A 21658-nucleotide genomic window follows, 5' to 3' on the forward strand; every position below is an offset into this window, starting at 1 on the left:
CTGGGAAAACTCCTTGATCATATCACACGGCATTGGATCTAGCAATTCACTTAAGTAGATCTACAACTATTTTTCACATGTGATAATTTATTCCATGGGGAAGCTGATTTTGCCTTTCTGAATCAATTATTGGGTCAAAACCAGTATACAAGCAATATTGATCAATGTTTTCTAAGAAATAATTTAATTTGGTAGCTGGACTTTCATACTTATAATATGTATGTATTCCTTGAGATGAAGTGCAATGTACATATCTGGCTGATACAAAAAAAAATCACTTTTTTGGTTACAGCCAGTGACTTGAGAGGAAAATAAACCCCCATTCAAATTAAATGATTTTAGAGCGTTTCTTTGGGTGACTGTGCCAAAAGAGTGTTTGTGAGGTTAGGTAATGATTTTGGACAAGAAGGCTTGCAATTGAGTTTCCAATGGCGTCTTATGGAATTTTGTATTAATAAGCTATTTTTTTGCTTATTCGTACAGTAAACAGTATATTTATCAGGCTAGCATATTTGCTTTTAGATGATCCAAGCTATTATTGGTTCTTGTTCAATATCCTAAAAGTGACATCTCTGGGGGGTGCTGAGGTCAAGGAGATAGAAAGTTGTTTTTTTCCCATTCATAAATACATTAATTGTATAATTAATTAATTAACTAGATAATTAAGTAATTAAATAATAGGTTGTAGAAGGTAATATCTAGCCATACCCTGTGCCTTTTGTGTTTTGCTAGCTCTTCCAATTTAGGTTTTAGGATTACTGGAGAATATTGCAGTTTCTGTGTTCTAAATTATACTACGAATGAACAGCATTATATTACATTTCCTTTACTACTTTTTAATTGTAATTAAATCTTTTGGTCTTGACAGCAGAGGAAATGCACATTTTTTTATTTATATGAAAAATAGATATCAGAAGACATTTCCTTTTTTCAGTTAATACCTATGTTTTAGTTGGCTTTAGAGCCAATACTTTGTCATAAGTTTCAGAACTAATAGACCCGCTTCACCTTGCATTAAAAAGATTTATTTTTTAATGCAAAAGACTTATGCAGACTGGAAACTCTGTGCAAGTAACTATAACAAGTTTTACTGCTAAATAACTAGAAGAAAATGCCAGAAAATGTTTTTCTAAACGTCTGAGGTGATGGCAATATCTCAAAGAAGACGTTTATTGATGCCCATTTTAGCTGACCTCATTGTAAATTAGAGGACATAAACCTCAGATTGAATTCACCATAATGTTTAATTATGCATAGAAAAAAATACTTTCTGATAAATTTCATTTTTTAACTGTGAGAAATGTTGTTTTTCCAATCTGTATATGTTCATATTTCACATCCAAACTTCAGAAGCTTAATTATGCATAGTGATTGCTTAAACAATATAAGAGATCAGTTATATCTGTCCCTACACATGATATGTTAAAAAATAATCATAATCATAAGGTTTTTAAACGAGTATGTTGCTGGACTGCAAAACAAGATACATTTTTCTAATTAACACGGGGCAGTAACAATTACATTTGTTTCGTTAAAACTAATGTAAATGTTCATTTGCTGCAAGTGAAAAAGTCCCGCCTGTAGTATTTTACTTACCTAGCGCTGGGGATAGATACCACACCAAACCCGACCATTTTTCTCAGAGGCCAGGGCCATGCTAAGAGGAGGTTTATCATGGCAGATCCCATTGCCTGCGCTAAAAGACATTCTCCGTTAGCGCAGGCTCTGGGATCTGCCACGCTACGCTTCCTATTAACACGGCCCTTGGCTCTGGTGAAAAGGGGTCGGATTAGTGCAGCTCCTCAAGGCGCTAAGGGAAAGTTTTTTACATTTTAAAGTTAATTTAAAGGAAAATAATATATACTAATACATTTCATTAAAATATATTTGTTTTCTTTAACTTATTCTGTGCATTTGATCAGATATTCTTTTTGTGAAAACAAAATGAATATCCATATTTTTGTTATGGATATGCATTCATACTAACTCAAATACACAAATACATAGAATCCAGAATTATTCAGAAATAATTATTCAGACTCCCCAGAGTCACAGGCAGTTAACCTCAGTCAGGTCTGGGTGCAAGAACCATAGGGAAAATTACAAAACAAATTAATACAACACACAGAGAAACCCCAGCACTCACTTACAAGCTCTCTTCCCTTGTTCCCAGTTTGTTTGGATTTGAAAACTTGCATTGTGTGGCTGTTTTAGGGTCCCGGGTATTGGAAAGGACCTTGACGAAGTACCTGGGCTTGTCCCATTTGGCCAGATGCGGTAACTAACCTTTCCATTTTTGCTTTTAAATCTTAGCTGAGAGCTTGTAAGTGTGTTGTATTAATTTGTTTTGTAATTTCCCCTATGATTTTTGCCCCCAGACCTGACTGGGGTTAACTGCCTGTGACTCTGGGGACAGCACAGCTTCCTGTAAGTGCCAGTGGCACCCAGGGCTGAGCATGTTGCAGGGTCATGGGATGTGTACCCGGTCCGGTATGAGAGTGCAGTTCCCTTCCGTGTTTTGTATATGTCTAGGGTGATTACATATACCTGTGTACCCTTCCCTTGTTCTCAGTTTGTTTGGATTTGAAAGCTTGCATTGTGGGTCTGTTTTAGGGTCCCAGGTATTGGAAAGGACCTTGACGAGGTACCTGGGCTTGTCCCATTTTTTTATTATTATCATTTATTTGTATAGCGCCGCCAAATTCCGTAGCGCGGCCAGAAAATGGCCATTTGGCCAGATGCGGTAACTAACCTTTCCATTTTTGCTTTTAAATCTTAGCTGAGAGCTTGTAAGTGAGTGCTGAGTTTCCTCTGTGTGTTATATATATATATATATATATATATATATATATATATTTAATAAAAATAAAATTTTCTTCTATATGATGAACATAGGAATGTAAAGTATTCCTAACGCACCTTCAGCTTTAGCACAGTTGATCAAGCTCAGTGTTGGGTTAGAGAGCGAACGATAATTAATAGGTTTTTTTTCAGCACGCCACATAGCAGTATTTGGGGAGAGGGAGTTAGCGAAGTCGCAACATCTGAAGTCTCGACGTTACCACTCCTTAATCTTTTGCTCACGCGCTAACTTTTTACTTTTAAACTGTAATACCTGTGCTAATGCCACTTGTAATCTGGCCTACTGTCTGGTAAGACAATAATGACCATTAGTAGTACTTGTGGGCTGAATCGATCGCCGGGGTAGGAGCGGGTGGAGGCCCCCAGATTGCAAAAAAGGTAGTTGAGTGCTAATGACGGCTCTGAGCCATCATTAGCACTCAAGGGGTTAAGAAACAACCGGCTAGTTTTAAGAATTTTTTTTTTAAAAAATATCTAGTGATGCAAAATCCATAACATTTGCAAAGTCCTTTGCACAACTCTTAATAATCAAAATTTCATTAAAACTGCTGTAGTTTTCTTTAGGGCTTTCTCTACATTTCTGGATAACAACACAAAACAAATGCAGTTCAATCATTTACTCCAAGAATGCAAGTTTTATTCGGGTTTTCAATTATTGTTTTATAATAATTGTAGTAAAATACAGATTTAAATTGTAGCTATTTTAGATTGTATTCCTCAGTGCTCTGCAATACAATAATACAAGAAGACAAAATGCAAACCTAAAGTGAAAGAAAAAAGCTCTAACATTATTGAGTGTTATTTTGTACTCACTATAAAGAGTTTTATTCAGTTTTGACTTTTTTGTATAGCAGTGCATAAGGAATACAAATTTTAAATTTAAATAGCTGCAGTTTATATTTGTATTCTTTACTATGTTAAATAGGTCTCACAATGTTGGGGAGTGAGCTGAATAAAGATTTACGTGCGCATGTATAAAGCTATCACAAAGATCATAGTGCAATGCAGAAAAGATTCAATGCTCTTTACCCAGAAAAAAAAAATTCTGACCTTGTCACAAAAATAAAATGTTTGAGTAGTTATTTATAAGATTTTTAATCTTAAACAAATTACATTAATTATATATACAATTTAATGTGCAGATTTTTTTTATTATTGTTTTCAAATAATTAAACATGTTAATTAGTTTTAAAAACCAAGCTGGCTGCCAAATAATGACACAATCAGCAGCAAGCAGACCTCAAAGGATGAGCCCTTCAAACTCTCTTCTTCTAAACACAGTGGGCTAAATTACAAGTGACACGGTATATTTATTTTTTGCGATTGCGAAAACTCAGCTAGAGTTACATTTTTTTCGCTAGGCAGGTTGCATTTGTATTACAAGTTGCAAAAAAAAACTTATATTGCGCTAGCAGGAACCCAAGTCACCTTTTCGCATTCCCCATGGAAGCTGAAGGAGAAAAAAAAGTGGGAAAAATCTAACCACTCTCTCGCGCAAACACTATAGCATTTTAGCAATTGCGCTAACCAGACATTAAAAATATAAATATTTCATATTCCAATGTTCTTAACATAACGAAATATGTTCTATTTATTCATAATTAAATATTTCTACATATTTCTGATGGTTTTTTAAACAAATATATATTTATACCTATATATATATATATATATATATATATATATATATATATATATATATATATATATATATATATATATAGGTATAGATATATACAAATATATATATATAGGAATATCTATTTTAAAAATAGATCAAATATATATTCTGCTATGTGCAGAACATTGGAATGTCAAATTATTTACAGTAAATACATAAACATATATATCTTTAACAATGTATCTGTATGTAACTCTATGTTAAAGTACTTTGGTGGATTTTTATTTAACACCAGAGATCTCATATCTTTGAGCCCTTTTAACTTTTTTGTGCAATATTTTTTTTAATCATTTTTATTAGATAGCGTTATTATGAGTGTAACTGTACTTTTTAATGTATTTTTGATGTTTTGTGACACTTGCGCAAAACCGTTTGTGCCTCACTTGTAATCTAGCCCTGTGTGTTTATTTAATACATTTACATTTGATATATCTAATGAAACCTAAGTCAATTTTAGATATGGAAATAGGTAGAAAATAAAAAAGAATTTTTATATTTTTATTATGAACTTTTGTAAATTCCAAGTTCACAATTAATATCTGTGTTATATATATTGTTTTTAATAATAACACTTAAAGAGATAGTGAAGTAACAATTAAACATGCTAAAGGCATATGCACAGTCCTGAGATCCTATCACCCTACCTTGATTTGCTTTTCCACACAAGAACTAAGCAAATTTAGTAATAAACTTTTTAACCGCAAACTAATTTAGATTTTACTGCTCCTTTAATACACCTCATGTAACAATATTTGACCTCTATTTCACAAATGGTCATGGATATCAATAAAGTTTTATAAGCAGTGCCGGACTGCAGAGCGGTGAGTGATAGCTTTTATTGATCATGAACAGTCATTTAAGTAGATTGCTAGGAATTATCAATATTACTATATGTAGTGCATTGGACAAATGCATTGCTCATATGTATGGTTGAAAACAATAAGAAAAAGTTGCACCACCTATAGCAAATGTGTGTTTCATTTTTTTCAATACTTACATACATATGCAAATATAAAAACATTTATTTTTAAATTACATAAATTAACTGAAATTTTAAGGACCACTCAATGCAGTAGAATTGCATAATTAACAAGTGCATAATAAAAAGACAATTATTTAACACCTACTCGGAATTTAAAATAAGCCAGTAGATTTTTTTTCTGTCAAATTAATTTTTTTCACCCATTTTCCGGCCCTCTATATCATGTGACAGACATTAGCCAATCACAGACTAGTATACATATACCCTGTGAGCTTGTGCACATGCTCAGTAGGTTCTTGTCCCCCATAAAGTGTGAATATAAAAAGAATGTGCAAAATATTATAATGGAAGTAAATTGGAAAGTGTCTTAAAACTGCATGCTCTTTCTGAATTATAAAAGTTTATTTTGACTTGAGTGTCCCTTTAAATTATTTGAAATTTAGGATCTTACCATAATTAGATTTCTCTAAAGGATTGTGATCAACCCCATAGTTATTTGTTTCCATATGGGTATCAACATGAATATGTTTTCATTGTGTGAAAGAAAAGTCTGTCTCATATAACTTTTTCAAAAATGATTAAACATTGGAAGACCATATTTGAAGAAGTTTATAGATTTTTATATTTACATTTCTTTAAATACCAAATTATTTATACAACTATATAAAGAAGAGACCTATAATAAAGAACATTAAGCTAGAGGCGTAACTAGAAACCACAGGGCCCAGGTGCAAGAATCTCAGAAGGGCCCCCCACCCCCCAAAAAAGCGAATTTGATACATCTCTTTCTCTCTCTCTCTCTCTCTCTTTTTTTTTTTTTTTTACTCAGATTACATGTCTGCAAAAGGAGGTACCCTATGCCCACAGTCTGTGAGATGGTCTGACCCCCTATTACTGTATATAGTGACACTGTTTAACCCACCAGTACCATATATAGTGAGTCAGTGACACAGTCTGTAATCTGCCGGTGAGATGGCTGGCCTGACCCTACCCGCCCCAGTACTTTATGAAGTGACCACAGTAGTCTGTGACATGGTCCAGCCCCCCTATACTGTATATAGTGGAACTGTATAGTGACACTTTTTACTCCCTTCCCCCATGCTGTAGTAACAAGGTCTGTAATTTGCTGATTCCACAAACATACACACACACATACATGCATAAATACACACACAGTCACATGCATTAATACACACACACAAACACCAGTGGGTAAAAGAGAAACACTAACCACTGTAGTCAGAGACACTAGTGAGGCATCATGTCACACTCACATGATGGCAGTGTCAGGTCAACGTTTTTTCTTTAAATTTTTTTTTTTTTTTTAAGCTGGGCCCCCACCCTTGGGGGCCCAGTCGGAATTGCGTCCTCTGCGTAGTTTCACCCCTGCATTAAGCTCAAATTTAAAAAGCCACCAGTGTTTAAGTTATAGTTTTTATTTTGCACATAATATACTAAGTATATATCCCATACACAAAATGTCTACCTGTATTTTAAGATTGCTTGTTCAGAACTATTACAGCTGAGACCTACTGAAGTTTGCTCAGCTGGTTGCACGAAATACAAAAGCTATAGCTGATACAAGTACGTTGGAAAAATGATTTTAATTAAACTAAAATGCACTTTGTGTCCTTTTACAACTGTCACTTAAATACATCATGTTCAACTAAAGACAATATTCTCTCTGGAACAAACAGAGAGATAACTCCTTTTGTACATCAAACCCTTTACTACACATACACTCATATATATATATACATACATGCACACATATTCATAGGCACACACATATACACATACACACACACACACATTCATATAGATGTAAACTGGAAAAAGAATGAAGAAAGGAGCACCAGATCTGCAGTTTAAAATACAGCTTTATTCCAATTCGTTAAAAATCATCATATTCTTCAGCATACAGGCAGCGGGATGTGTGGGCATGGTTTCCCCAGCTAGAATACAATAACAGCTGACGTGCTTTGGCTTAACCCGTACTCCAAGCCACTTAAAAAGCACTGGTATTGTGCTCTCTTAAAAACCAAACCTAGCTGAGTGATTGGTCAGAAATCCACCAATAAGAATGTGTAAGGGGCTTAACTCTTTCCTATCACTCCTTGTAGACCTCAGTAAATTGTTAAATACTTTATGATTTACAGCATAGCTGCCCTTATTTCCTCATTCTACCTCCCCTCATGGATGGAACAGTTTGCATAAAATGCATTATGTAGACCGCTTAATTGCTAACCTATCTGTATAGAAGCTACCTTTCTAAAACTAGTTCAATTAATTCTCCATGATCATTACCTTATTGTATGTATTAATAGTCTATTTACTTCTGAAGCTACACTGTTGGCTAAGTTTCAGAATTACTTTCGCCCAAATTTTACTAGACTTTACTAAACATAGGCAGAATGCAAGGAAACATTTTTAGGGATCAAATGGGTAGAGGGCCCTGCCAAGAGTTGCTCTCTTGTAGTCAGCTCTTAAGAAGGTGATCTACAAACAGCTGGGCTCTTAGGCTTACATGCTAAGGGGGATCAATGAGATAGCAATGGAGGAGAGGAAATGGTATAAAGAAGGTTAGTGTAGGTTATATGCATCCCTGAACAGTAGAGTCTTTAGGAAGCGCTTTAAGCTTTCAAAACTAGGGGAGAGTCTTGTGGAGCAAGGCAGAGAGTTCCACAAGATAGGAGCCACACATACTCACTCACATACTTGCACACAAACACACATATTCTCATACACACACACACATACATAAATACAGTACATAAACACACAGATACATACACACACATACTCACTCACATACTTGCACACAAACACACATATTCTCATACACACACACACACACACACATACATAGATACAGTACATAAACACACAGATACATACACACACATAAACACATACTCACTCCTCATTATGAATGTCACACATGAGTCCATGTGGATCTAACCGTAATTTACTGTAGAGCCTAGTAGTAATTTCACTCTGCGCCTCTAGCAGTTAATATAATTCTCTATAGGGAGTCTGAGGCATATGTTTTACTATATTCATGTCGCTCTAAAACTGTTAAGTGATTTTTGTTAGCACCTTCCATCTATTAATGTTCTTCCAGTAAATTATCAAATTCACTACGCTTGCACTAGAAAATCCCCCAGAGATAAATGTAAGAAGAGCGACTGCAGTTTTTTAACAAACCATGAAATGCTAAAGTATGAAAAGCAACTAAAGCAATACACTCATATTCTTCATTTTGTTTGTATTGGGCCAAATAAGCAAATGACTCCTTTTCATAAGAGATAATGGGCACAATTATCTAAAGCTCTCTGTGCTTATGAGATTCTCTAAGCAATCTTTCTAGTATTATAAAGCTATTGTCCTAATTCTCTAACGGCAGTTTTTATCTTGAGAACAGTTGCCCCAATTCTAAAATATTTGCAAGTCAAGACATGGTTTTCCAGTCAGGGAAAAAAAGTGCATTTATATAATTCCACCAGGAAAATAGAAGGACTGGCGAGCATTCTAATAGATTCTCACCAGCCCAGAGATCTTTTTGGATCGGGGCCTTAGTGTTGCTTACTATGACAAATACTATGGAATATAATTTAAATTATACAAAATAACATTTATCTATAGAATAGCTTAAGTAATAGGACCATATACTGTATGATAAAAATGCAAGTTAAGGATTAGTAAGTATGCAGATATGTGAGCTTTTCTGTGTATAATGTTCCAGTATTTCACTGTTGAAATATGACTATATTGCTATCCCTAGCCTTCTGTGGGCCAGATTACAAGTGGAGCGCTAATTAACGCTTCGGCTCAAGCATTTATATAACTGTTCTAAAAGTAAGCTTTTGCATGCATCGGGTTGCACTTACTTTCAAGTATATATATATATATATATATATATATATATATATATATATATATATATATATATGTCTGTAAATACATATATACACATATAAATACATAAATATATATGTATACAAATATATATATATACATATATATATATACAGTATATATATATACAGTATATACATACATATGAATCCAAAAACAATATGGCAATTGTTGTCCGCTATATGCAAACAATGTGTTCAGTTTGTGTGCTTACTTGGGAAAGTCTGTATAAACCATATGATGCGTAGTCAGTTATGGTAACCACAATCAGTAACTTCTGTAACAAAATTGGCTTAACAATGTATAAAAAAAAAGTCACAATGCGTACAGCACAATAGTTAGTAGCGGATATGTATCATTCACTGACCTTTAATTGCTGGTCTAATCTGGGGTAAACAACTCTCCTGTTTCCAGCTTCTTACTTGTAGAAGCCCCGTGCCGCTCTGCCTTACAAGAAAATCACGGATACATGCATACGCCGATGCCTAGGTGAACCGACAGTCCTTCATGTCTTTTTACCTCCAGTAGTTGCAGTATGCGATACCTCTTCAGCGTTTCATAGATTCTGCCGTGGTGTGCGTCTGCCGGCAATAAGTGATGACATCACTGTTGGGAAAATAGTGGAAAGTCAACTGGCTTCTCTGCTTTGAAACTATTCTGCATTATTGTTTTTTAATGGAAACATTAAAAGTTACGTTTTAAAGATACATTTTGTCTCCTTAACTACATTGGGATCTAAAGTTTTCCAATATATACATAAATATACATCTTTAGACACACACACACATAATCGTGATTGCCCTCATGCGACTTTGTTTACTTTCAACTCGTAATACCAGCAGTGAGCCGAACGAGCTAAAACACCCGCTTGCGTGCAAAGGTTTGCACTCCAGTCGTAATCTGGCCCTATATGTTCTGACAGGATCCATAGATTTGGTGCGTGTTGCGTGACCAGCAATACATTTGCATAGAGGGACATAAACCAAACATTTAAATTTGCATAAAATATTATAAATATGCCTAGTGGGGGGGGGGGGGGGACTTTGCAATATCATTTTTATTGCCTCTGTTTCCTGTTAGTTCCTGTTAGATTGAAAATTGTAGTTTTTCACATTTCATTGCCCTGAGAGAGCCTGAACTGTATTCTCTTAGATTTCAGAATCAATCCTGACCCGCATGCTCCACAGTGACTGCTTGTTTAGTGCAGACGTTTATTTACATCTGTCTCTTACTGACCAGTAAAAGGTTGTAAGAAACCACATCCAAGAAGCTTTTTTAAGGGGGTATGTCCCTTAACTACTAAACATAGAATTTTTTTTTAAACAGACCTTCATTTTTGTATGCATATATAAATATGATGTTATTGAAATTTAAAATCATATTAAACAAAACAGATCTGTCTTGTTACATGTATGCTTAGAACACCTATACCTAAGCTATATTGTATTACTCAGCAGAACGCAATAGTAGTTAGATATAAAAATGCTATTCTTTGTTCAATACAAACCCAGGTAGGTGTCTGGAGCACAACATTGCAGGAAATGGATAACATTCATACAAAACTTCTGCAGACACGTGCATGCTCCTTGCTTTCCAAGAGAAGAAAAGATCATAAAAGTAGTAATTAGAAAGTTGTTTACAATAAATGCTCTATCTGGATCATGAAAGAAAAATGTTGGGTTTCATATCCCTTTAATGTGATGATTTTAAAGGAATATTTTGTATGAATTGGAATCTACTTTTGACAATCTGCATGATAGAATAAAGCAATGCACTAATCAGTAACATCATATTTACATACTCTGCTGACATCTGTCTAGATGGCATAGGGCGAGTCTGCGTTGTGCCTGGCACTTCTATAAAGAACAAATTAGAAAAGCTTTGCTTCAGCTAAAACCATTGCTCACTTTGAAACACGCTTGCTCAGTTGCCAGTGGATTGCTGCCAGTTACAGTTGGCAATCAGTAACTGATAAATACTAGCATGAGTTCTAATTTCAACATGTTTAGTAATTATATGCACCACCAGACATTTTAATTTGAACTGATTAATCTGATATTATATATTAATTATTGTATTAGACAACATAATAGCTCTCATCACAGCTAAACATATTATATATAGAAGTATTTAGCCCTGTTACAAAATATTATTGTTTATAAAGGAAATTTGATTTAGTTTGTACTTTGTAAATTCACATAAAATGTTTAATATCTATACAATCTATTTTACTTGTACTTTAATTGGAGATGTGATATATATGTACTTCATTATTCATGAACACAAATAATGCAGGGAATTTTTTATGGATTTTATATATGTTTGAAAGTGGGATTTTCTGTTAAAGACATGTTTAAAGTTATTTTAGATAGAACAAACTTTCTCTGTTCTACCTTAAAGGTACATTTTCAAAATGTATTGTGCGTGTTTTTTTAATAGATGTTCCTGTCTGTGCTGAATAAACAGACTTTTTTTTCCTGTGGCCAGTGAGAATCAGAGTCCCAGGATTCTGTTGTATACAATTACCAACTTCCTGCTAGTTTAACAGCTTTTACTTAACTTTTTTTTAACTCAAAAAAGTATTTCAACATAATTAACTTTTTTTCCCCTTCATAGTGATGACAGAAAAAAGCAATCTCTTCCTTTTAAAAATTGCCAGCTCTTCAAAAAGACAAACACTTATTTGTAGAGGAAGGATGTGGGATATTCCATTGAAGGGACATTTGTTTTCCTATAATATGTTTCCAATGACTTGTTACCCCAGTAGCAGAGTTTAAAATGCACAATAAATGACTCCTTTATGTTTGATTGTATATGTGAAATAGCTGGGGTTTTTTTTAACATAATCCATTAAAATAGGCTGAGTTTGCTGGGAAAACAGACTTTCTTATCTTATCACTTTCTATACTCAGAAATGTTTCCTTATCTTATCTCTGTCTGTTCATGAAAGCCAAATGTGTAGAGAAAGCAATTGAAAATCAACATATTATTACTAATCTCTCCTACTTCCCTCTTGGAGTGTTATTTCTTCTGCTGGCTTTGGTTAAATAGCTTTTCTATAGCCAATATGTAAGATGGGATACTTCAGGCACAAGCAGCTATTTCAAGTGTCAAATTAAAAGGTAAATGATCGATTTGCAAAACAATTTAAAGGAACATTGTACTGTAATATTTAATATTTTAATGTTTTCTTAATGATCTATTTTATCTACTAGAATGTATTAAATTGATTACAAACCGTTAATTTACCTTTATTTTGTTATTTGAAATATCAGTTTTTCAGTAACTTATGTACAGGTTATAAAAAGCTAGACGGTTTAGATAAAGTCATGCACCCAGTGGGGGGAGTTACAGAAAGGTACTAAAATGTTCAGGTTCTATTGTTCTCTCAATGGTCTCCATTTATCAAGCTGCATATGCAGCTTTGGAGAGCCTTCGGTGCAGGCTTTCTTTACACACACATTTTTATATTATCCCTGTCCATATACCATAGAACAATTAAAAATTAACATTGCATTACTTATCTATCTGTCATACCCTCACTGGGAGTGTAATTTCTTCTGCTTGCTTTGTTTATACAGCTTTGAAAATTAAACTTTCATAATTTAGACAAAGCATGCAATTTTAAACACATTTCCAATTTACTTCCAATAACAACATTTGAACAGTCTTTTTATATTTATAATTTTTGAGTCACCAGCTCCTACTGAGCATGTGCAAGCATTTACAGAAGATGCATATATGCATTTGTGATTGGCTGGTGGCTGTCACATGATACAGGAGGAGTGGAAATAGACTTAACTTTAAAATTTGTCAGAAAAAAATTTACTACTCATTTGAAGTTCAGGCCAAGTGCATTTGGATTGTCTTTTTTTATCATGCATTTGTTAATTATGCAAATCTACTGTATTGACTGGTCATTTAAGCCAGTGTTGCCACAGGCAAAATCTGCTATTTCAAATGCTGATATAAAGGGAAAGGAGCTACTTGTAAAAATATAATATACACCAGCAGGTAAAATGGATAATTGGGAGCAAATTAAAGGGGAGAAAAATTAGGGTAAACAGTTCCTTTAAGTAAGCACTGAGAAATAAGAAAAAGAGGACTTTGTGTAAATAATTGGACAGATGAACTAATCAGGTCTGCCCTCTCTACAATCTCAGCCCATTTCATTGGGTTGCAGTTTCAATTACCAGATATAGTTATTTCATATACAAAAATAAAAATAAAGGAACAAGTCCCCATACATTTTATACTCTGCAGCTGGTATAACAATTCATTGGAAACACATTAAGGGTAAATAAATTTTACAGTACACTGCTCCTTTTAAAATAGTCCCTGTTTATTTAGTAGACAGACAGTTAAGAAGCATATACACATCTTTATCTAAGAAAAAGACATTTTGTAATATGTAATTCTAATGCCAGGAAATGTGATATGTTTCCTGCTGCAAGAACCAGTAGTGTAAAGTGAACTCAAAATGGTTTAATAACATAGCCAGAGGTTCATTCAACCCATTATTACAGAATGTCAAGTCTTTCCACTGCTAACCTGGTCATAAAATTGAATCATCAAGCTTTATTCTTGTGGCATCTATAACACACAAATACACTTACATGTTTGCATCTATGTTTTACATTTTGGACCATTCTAACTATATCAACAGTCCCCTCTATTTCCAGTTCTACCTTAATTTCCTTGTGTCACCCTTTAACATGTAGAAGAAAACATCTTGGGTGTTTTGGGTTGATTTCAAACAAATTAACAAAATTAATACCAAGAATCAGCTTCATGGAAACAATAAAGCTAAATGACAAAAGCAAAAGTAAATGTAAATTATGACATTATTAATACATTGTTGATAACTTCCTAATATGTTTGAATGCAGTTTTTTTTTTTCACTTAAAGGGGCATTAAAGCACATTTTATTTATGTATACAAAATTATTATTGGGTTGCAAAAGATCTGCCTACAAAATAAAAGTTTTAAAAACAGTATTTGCAGTCTTAGGACACACTGGTTGAAAAGTTTTTTAAAAAATTTTTTTCTTTGTCTGTTGTGACCAATTAGTAGCAGCTATAAACAGGCTTGTGCACATATCAACCAATCACTGTGCAGCATAAAGAAATGTGCAGCTTTGCATTCCATAATATGCAATTCATCCTTTCTGGGGGGAGTGGAAACACTACATTTTGCAGAGTTCAATTACAGGAAAAAACAGCAAAATAGTTAATGAAATATATTGCAATTTTTAGCTATATAAAATGAAACATTTTGGCGTAGATTGTAAGTGGAGCGCAATTATATTAGTACTATTATTTGCTTACAGCTCTCAAATGCAATCAATAGCATTTCTATTTTTGCTCTCATATTACAGATATTACAAGTATTTATTTTTTATTTTTTGAGAGATGGTCTAGACCAGGGGTCAGCAACCTTGGCACCCCAGATGTTTTGGAACTACATTTCCCATGATGCTTAGATATTCTTTAGGCTGTCTGAGCATCATGGTAAATGTAGTTCCAAAACATCTGGGCTGCTGAGGTTGCTGACCACTGGTCTAGAGTGCACTAACATCTGCATGTCAGTGGTTGTGCTAAATCCTTCATATAATAAACTTCTATGGGGGCTATCACCAGAGCATTAATATGATGATGCATGGTTATTCATATAATTCTGTGCTATACTATTATTAATAATGGCTTATTTCAGGACTTAAAAAGAAGCTAGATGTTATACAGTAGTGGTATTTTGGATAGAGCTCAAGCCCAACATTTAACTCACTGCTTTACATGTGAGCACAATCGGCAAGCTAATAACTCTCCCTACGCTATCCATTAAAAGTATAGCCTCCTTAAAGGGACAGTAAGGTAAAAAAAATGTAACTGTTGTGATTCAAATAGACCAAGCAAATTTAAACAACTTTAGAATTTACTTATGTTATCAAAAAGGTTTCATTGTCTTGTTATCCTTAAAATCTAGGTAAGCTCATAAGAGCTCAGGAGTGTGCACAAGTGTTTGTAGCAATGCTATAATTTGTTGCGCACACTGCTGCCATAGTGTACTAATGACACATGCACGCTCCAGAACTCGTATGAGCCTACCTAGATTTACTCTTCAACAAAGGATATAAAGAGAATTAAATCATTTTGATAACAGAAGTCAATTGGAAATTGACTGTTCTGTCTAAATCATGAGTTTAACTTTGACCCTTACTGTCCCTTTAAGATGCTTTGGTTAAAATATTTAACCATCCATTTGTAATAGAGAGTGTGTTATTCTTTACTTTAGGTTGCGCAAAAGATACTGCACCCTGCGCTTTCTATTGTGCTCCACTTGTAATTTAGCCCTTTATGGGGGAATAAATCTTGGGTTTAACATCCCTTTAACCAAAATATTAATTTATGACTTGTACAATGAATAACTGCATGCAATTGTGAATTATTTTAAAATCACCATGTTTAAATCTCTGAATTCACAAATGTTTCTTTCATTATTCAGGTAGAGAATGTGATTTTAAATAGCTTTACACTTCACTCCTATTTCATTTGCTTCATTTTTTTGGTATCCTGAGTTGAAAAGAATACCTAGGTAGGCTTAGGAGCAGCTGCTGATTGGTGGCTGCACATGAATGCCTCTTTTCATTGGTTCACCAATAGTGTTTAGCTAGCTCCTAGTAGTGCATATTCGCTCCTTCAACAAAGGATACCAAAACAATGAAGCACATTTGCTAACAAAAGTAAACTGGAAATTTGTTTAAATTCACATTTTCTATCAGATTCATGATAGGAAAAAAGGTTGTATGTCCTTTTAAGATGGTCAGATTTAATTTGTATAGAAATTCTGAGTTTTATTTTTAAATTTTTAAAAAAACAAAAAAAAAACAAAAAACATGTTTATTAACATTTGACCTAATCATGCACAAGAAAAAAAAAACACACAAACAACTTAGAAATGCTACTTTGATTATCCCCCTGGCAAAATATAGTGGCCATTTTTGTGGAAAGAATGCTTTTGAAAAGTTTTAGATAAATGTATTATCACAGGGTTTTCAGATGTTCTGGAAACTGGAATCAATTTAAATTTTAAAAAACCCAGTGAAATGCACTTCATATGGGAATCCTGACTTTGGCTCCTCAACCCAAAATAAGATAAATGATTGTCTTATTTGCAAAAACAACCCATGATTTTGTTTTTGAGCCAAGTGTTACTTGTACACAGTTTTAGTTAATTATCTAATTTTATTCCTTTTTTGTGTAATATACACTGTTTTACAACACTAAATTTATTTTTTACCACAGAAGATAAACAGATACATTTTGTGAACATAACCCATCATAACTCTGGTGCAAATTACCAACATGCTTGTTGTCAGTAAAAGTATTTTTGTTTAATTGTTAACAGTGCCAATTTAGCTCATGTAAGTTTGTACTTTCAAAAGTAAGGATCTGAAATCAGTATCCTAACTGCACCCTATGTTAAAGTGATGGTAAACTATACATGTTTTAAAATCAGGTCCGGAATCTAAGCAATATTTTACATGGACTTAAATTGATCACATCTAATGAAGATGCGCTGTAATTTACTTTTTAATCTAGCCATGCCATTCTAATCCCCTGAGCTTTGGAAGTCCACTTTAAAAAATTATATTTTTGTGAGCTAACGGTTTGACTGTTCTCCAATCGGCGCTTTAGCCGTACGGTAAATTTTTTTGCAGCTAGAGCGCTGTTTGGAAAACAATTTAAACAGTTTGTTCACAACAAAAATGGGTTGGAATGGAACGGCTAGATTAAAAAGTAAGTTACAGTGAATCTTCAATAGAAGTAGATTTCGGATCTGATTTTAAAACATGTAAAGTTTTCCAGCACATTAAACTTGTAAGGCATAAGTATATTGCAAACTTTTTTTTAGCAAACTAGAGTGTCTCATTATTTGCATTTTTTTTAGTTAATATTTATGTTCTTAGACATTTCCTTATTGTCTAGTTAGGCAACACTCAAGTCAAGTTCATAAGAAACTAACAGATTTCTTTTTGGCCTAAGTGAAATATTTTACAAAAAGAGCAACTGCTCACAAAGGAAAGGGTAGTGAAACAATAAGCGGTAGAACTGCATATTGTTAATGTAAGTCTTGTATTTGAAGGCAGAATGACTTGCAATTCAAAGTGAACATCTCACTATTACAGACTAAGGACAAATAAACTGGTATCCTATTTGCTGGTATGATTTTAGAGAATCCAGATTTACCTTCACTCTTTCTCACACATTTTTCTAAACCTTCTCACCCACTTTCTTGTCCAATTCCTGTGACTGGTAGAGAACACAGCACTTAATAACTTCAGTTCTTGTATCTTGAGATTAGCTTTTTAAGAGCAATTTACCAGCTATATAGTAATGAAAATCACCCAGCAAGGATGTGTTTTATTGACTGATTGTTTTATCATATTGCAGGCTATGGATTTGTAGATTTTGACAGTCCAGCTGCAGCACAGAAAGCTGTTGCGTCTCTAAAAGCCAATGGAGTGCAAGCTCAGATGGCAAAGGTAAGATTGTGCATTTTTATTATAATTGTACCAATGTAAGGTGTATTGTCTAGGATACATTGACTTCACTTTTAATTGGATTTATTTAAAACATGTATGTATTTTAGTTTATCTTTTGGACTTGGTATATTATGTTGGTAAGCTACTAGTTTTAATTTTTAAATCGCTTACTATTTGGTTATATATGTATGAGTTTCATGATTTTGTCACAATATAGATGTTAGAGGGACAGTACACAGTAAATTGTTTTTATATTAATATATTTTGAATTACTTGTTATACCAGCTGCAGAGTATTAAATGTGTGATAAATTACATTTTCAGGTATATGAAGTAGCGGGTTTTGTGCTTTTACACCACAGCCTATTACAATGGTTGAACTTGCAGTTTCTCATTATGTTATCACTTTGTGTACACACACATGCTTCCTTAACTTATATTTGTCTGTAAACCAAAGCTCAATACTTAGAGAGAACAATGGAAAAGTTATCATTTTATTACTTAACTATCCTGCACTCCACTGCGGGGGTGTAATTTCTTCTGCTGGCTCTGTTTCATTAGGCTTATCAATAGCATAGACTCCAGTATATACATTTTCAGTATAGGTGGGGATACCATAGGCTAAATCAGCTATTTCAAATGCTGAAATAACGGTAAAGGAGCTACTTGTAAACCATTTAATACACTCCAGCAGGTAAAATGGATCATTGGGAACAATTTAAAGGGGAGAACATTTTTGGGTGCGAAATCTGTTGGCGCTCTACAAATAACCAATAAAAATAATAATAATAATAATTGGGTGAACTGTCCCTTTAAATGAAAACTAAGCTGTATTAAATTAACTTAGCAGTTTATTTACTATTAAATATATTATTTTTACTATATTATGAGCCAATATTGTATACTATAAGCCCTTTCCAGCTGTATGCATACTGCTGTATAAAGAATATTCAATTATGTAACCTCTGTATTTCAGCTCAGGGTTGAAAATAGGGATGGGTGAATGTTTTGCAACATTCGAAAAATGAAACAAATTTTAACAAATTCGTTCGTTAGTTTCACATTTCAAATGTTTGTTCAACATTCTAACATTCGTTTTAATGTAGCAGTATTTCTAATGCTTTCTTTAAATGTAATATTCGATTCAAATTTTTCTAATCATTTGAGTCGAATTATGTAATATTTGAATTAAAAAAATTCAAATTGATATATTTGTAGTAGTATTTCAATGCTCTGTTTTTAGTTGAATGATGCAATAATCAAAATAGAAACATTCACATTGATATATTTGTATCATTTATGTATACATTTACTAAATTCCCTACCACATGAACTATCAAACTTCTGAACAGAATTTGTTAAATCAAATGTTCCATTCGAAATTTTAAATGTGGATATTCAATCTAATTATGAACATTTGAAAACGAGTGACATTCAAAAACCGGAAGTAACATTAGATTTCTTAATTTTAATGGATTTTCAGTCTTATAAACATTCGATTGTCCAAAACCAATGTCCATAGGACTATTGGTTCTACCAAACAAAATACACTTTCAGCATATTTGCCCATCCCTAGTTATAAATGTGTAATTTAGCTTTTTAAAGATAAAGGGGAGAGTGCTCTTATGTGCTAGGGAATTGTATTATAACACTATTGCTTGAACAGAGTGATATAATTAACTTCTCCTGATTAATTGTTTATTATTTGAATTTCCTCTAAATGAAATGGTTATGGTTTGATGTACCTGGTGTAGGTCCTGTATGAATGGTGGTGCAATGAGCAAGGTTTAGCAGATAAGCTTTGCCAGTGGAATATGTCAGAGAATATGAATTAATATGCTTCCTAAATAGACAGTAAACACCTTGTGATTTTTTATATAAAATGTTTAGTTATGCATAATTAAACAACTTTGCAATATACTTTCATTATTTATTTTGCCCCATTTTCATATAATTTAAAAAAAAAATTAATTCCCAGAACTTTAACTGCACCTTGCTGACATTTCAATGCTTACTCTGCTACATATATGTCAATAATTGGCTTTATCAGATAACAACTGCAAAACAATGCACATTATACTAACATTATAGATAGGGCTAGCCTTGTTGTCTGTGGACTAAAGCCTAGATTGGCTCCTCCAAATAAGGCAAATGGTGGGGGAAGTTTGTCTATTGATAAATAATTACAGTAAACTTATGTTAATTTATTTTCAAGTCTTTAAGACTTAGCTGATATTCTATTCTATAGCAACAAAACAGAAAGGTCTTGTAATTACAAGATGTTTACTGTCCCTTTAACATAATACTTTGTAAATATTTTATTATATCTTTTCATGTGAAAACACTGAAGAAATAACACTTTGCTACAATGTAAAGTAGTGAGTGTACAGCCTGTATAACAGTGTAGATTTGCTGTCCCCTCAAAATAACTCAACACACAGCCATTAATGTTCCAACCGTTGTCAACAAAAGTGAGTACACCCCTAAGTGGGAATGTTCAAATTGGGCCCAAAGTGTCAATATTTTGTGTGGACAACATTATTTTCATTAGAGCTTCACAGGTTGCCACTGGAGTCCTCTTCCACTCCTCCATGATGACATCACGGAGCTGGTGGATGTTAGAGACCTTGCGTTCCCCACCTTCCGTTTGAGGATGCCCCACAAGGACACTCAATAGGGTTTAGGTCTGGAGACATGCTTGTCCAGTCCATCACCTTTACCCTCAGCTTCTTTAGCAAGGCAGTGGTCATCTTGAAGGTGTGTTTGGGGTCGTTATCATGTTGGAATACTGCCCTGCGGCCCAGTCTCCAAAGGGAGGGGATCATGCTCTACTTCAGTATGTCACAGTACATGTTGGCATTCATGGTTCCCTCAATAAACTTTAGCTCCCCAGTGCCTGCAGCACTCATGCAGGCACAGACCATGACACTCCCACCACCATGCTTGACTGTAGACAAGACACACTTGTCTTTGTACTCCTCACCTGGTTGGCGCCACACACACTTGACACCATCTGTACCAAATAAGTTTATCTTGGTCTCATCGGACCACAGGACATGGTTCCAGTAATCCATGTCCTTAGTCTGCTTGTCTTCAGCAAACTGTTTGCAGGCTTCCTTGTGCATCATCTTTAGAAGTGGCTTCGTTCTGGGACGACAGCCAGGCAGACCAATTTGATGCAGTGTGCGGCATATGGTATGAGCACTGACAGGCTGACCCCTCACCTCTTCAACCTCTGCAGCAATGCTGGCAGCACTCATACATCTATTTCCCAAAGACAATCTCTGGATATGATGCTGAACACGTGCACTAAACTTCTTTGGTCGACCATGGCGAGGTCTGTTCTAAATGAAACATGTCCTGTGAAACTGCTGTATTGTCTTGCCCATCGTGCTGCAGCTCAGTTTCTGGGTCTTGGCAATCTTCTTATAGCCTAGGCCATCATATGTAGAGCAATAATTATTTTTTCAGATCCTTAGAGAGTTCTTTGTCATGAGGTGCCATGTTGAACTTCCAGTGACCAGTATGAGAGAGTGTGAGAGCAATAACACCAAATTTAACACACCTGCTCCCCATTCACACCTGAGATCTTGTAACACTAACGAGTCACATGACACCGGGGAGGTAAAATGGCTAATTGGGCCCAATTTGGACATTTCCACTTAGGGGTGTAC

The 21658-nt window shown here is 34.1% G+C and overlaps 1 protein-coding gene across 1 annotated transcript in view; it reads left to right on the forward strand.

Moving 5' to 3' along the window:
- The window catches only part of RBMS3 (RNA binding motif single stranded interacting protein 3), a 1116133-nt gene that overhangs the window by 453544 nt on the left and 640931 nt on the right, over positions 1-21658 (forward strand). The window contains exon 4 of the mRNA XM_053714248.1: positions 17894-17985. Coding sequence (XP_053570223.1) covers positions 17894-17985 — 92 coding nt within the window. The remainder of the gene's footprint in view (positions 1-17893; positions 17986-21658) is intronic.

Source organism: Bombina bombina, chromosome 5, assembly GCF_027579735.1.
Source record: "Bombina bombina isolate aBomBom1 chromosome 5, aBomBom1.pri, whole genome shotgun sequence".
In the NCBI taxonomy this organism is placed as follows: Eukaryota; Metazoa; Chordata; class Amphibia; order Anura; family Bombinatoridae; genus Bombina; species Bombina bombina.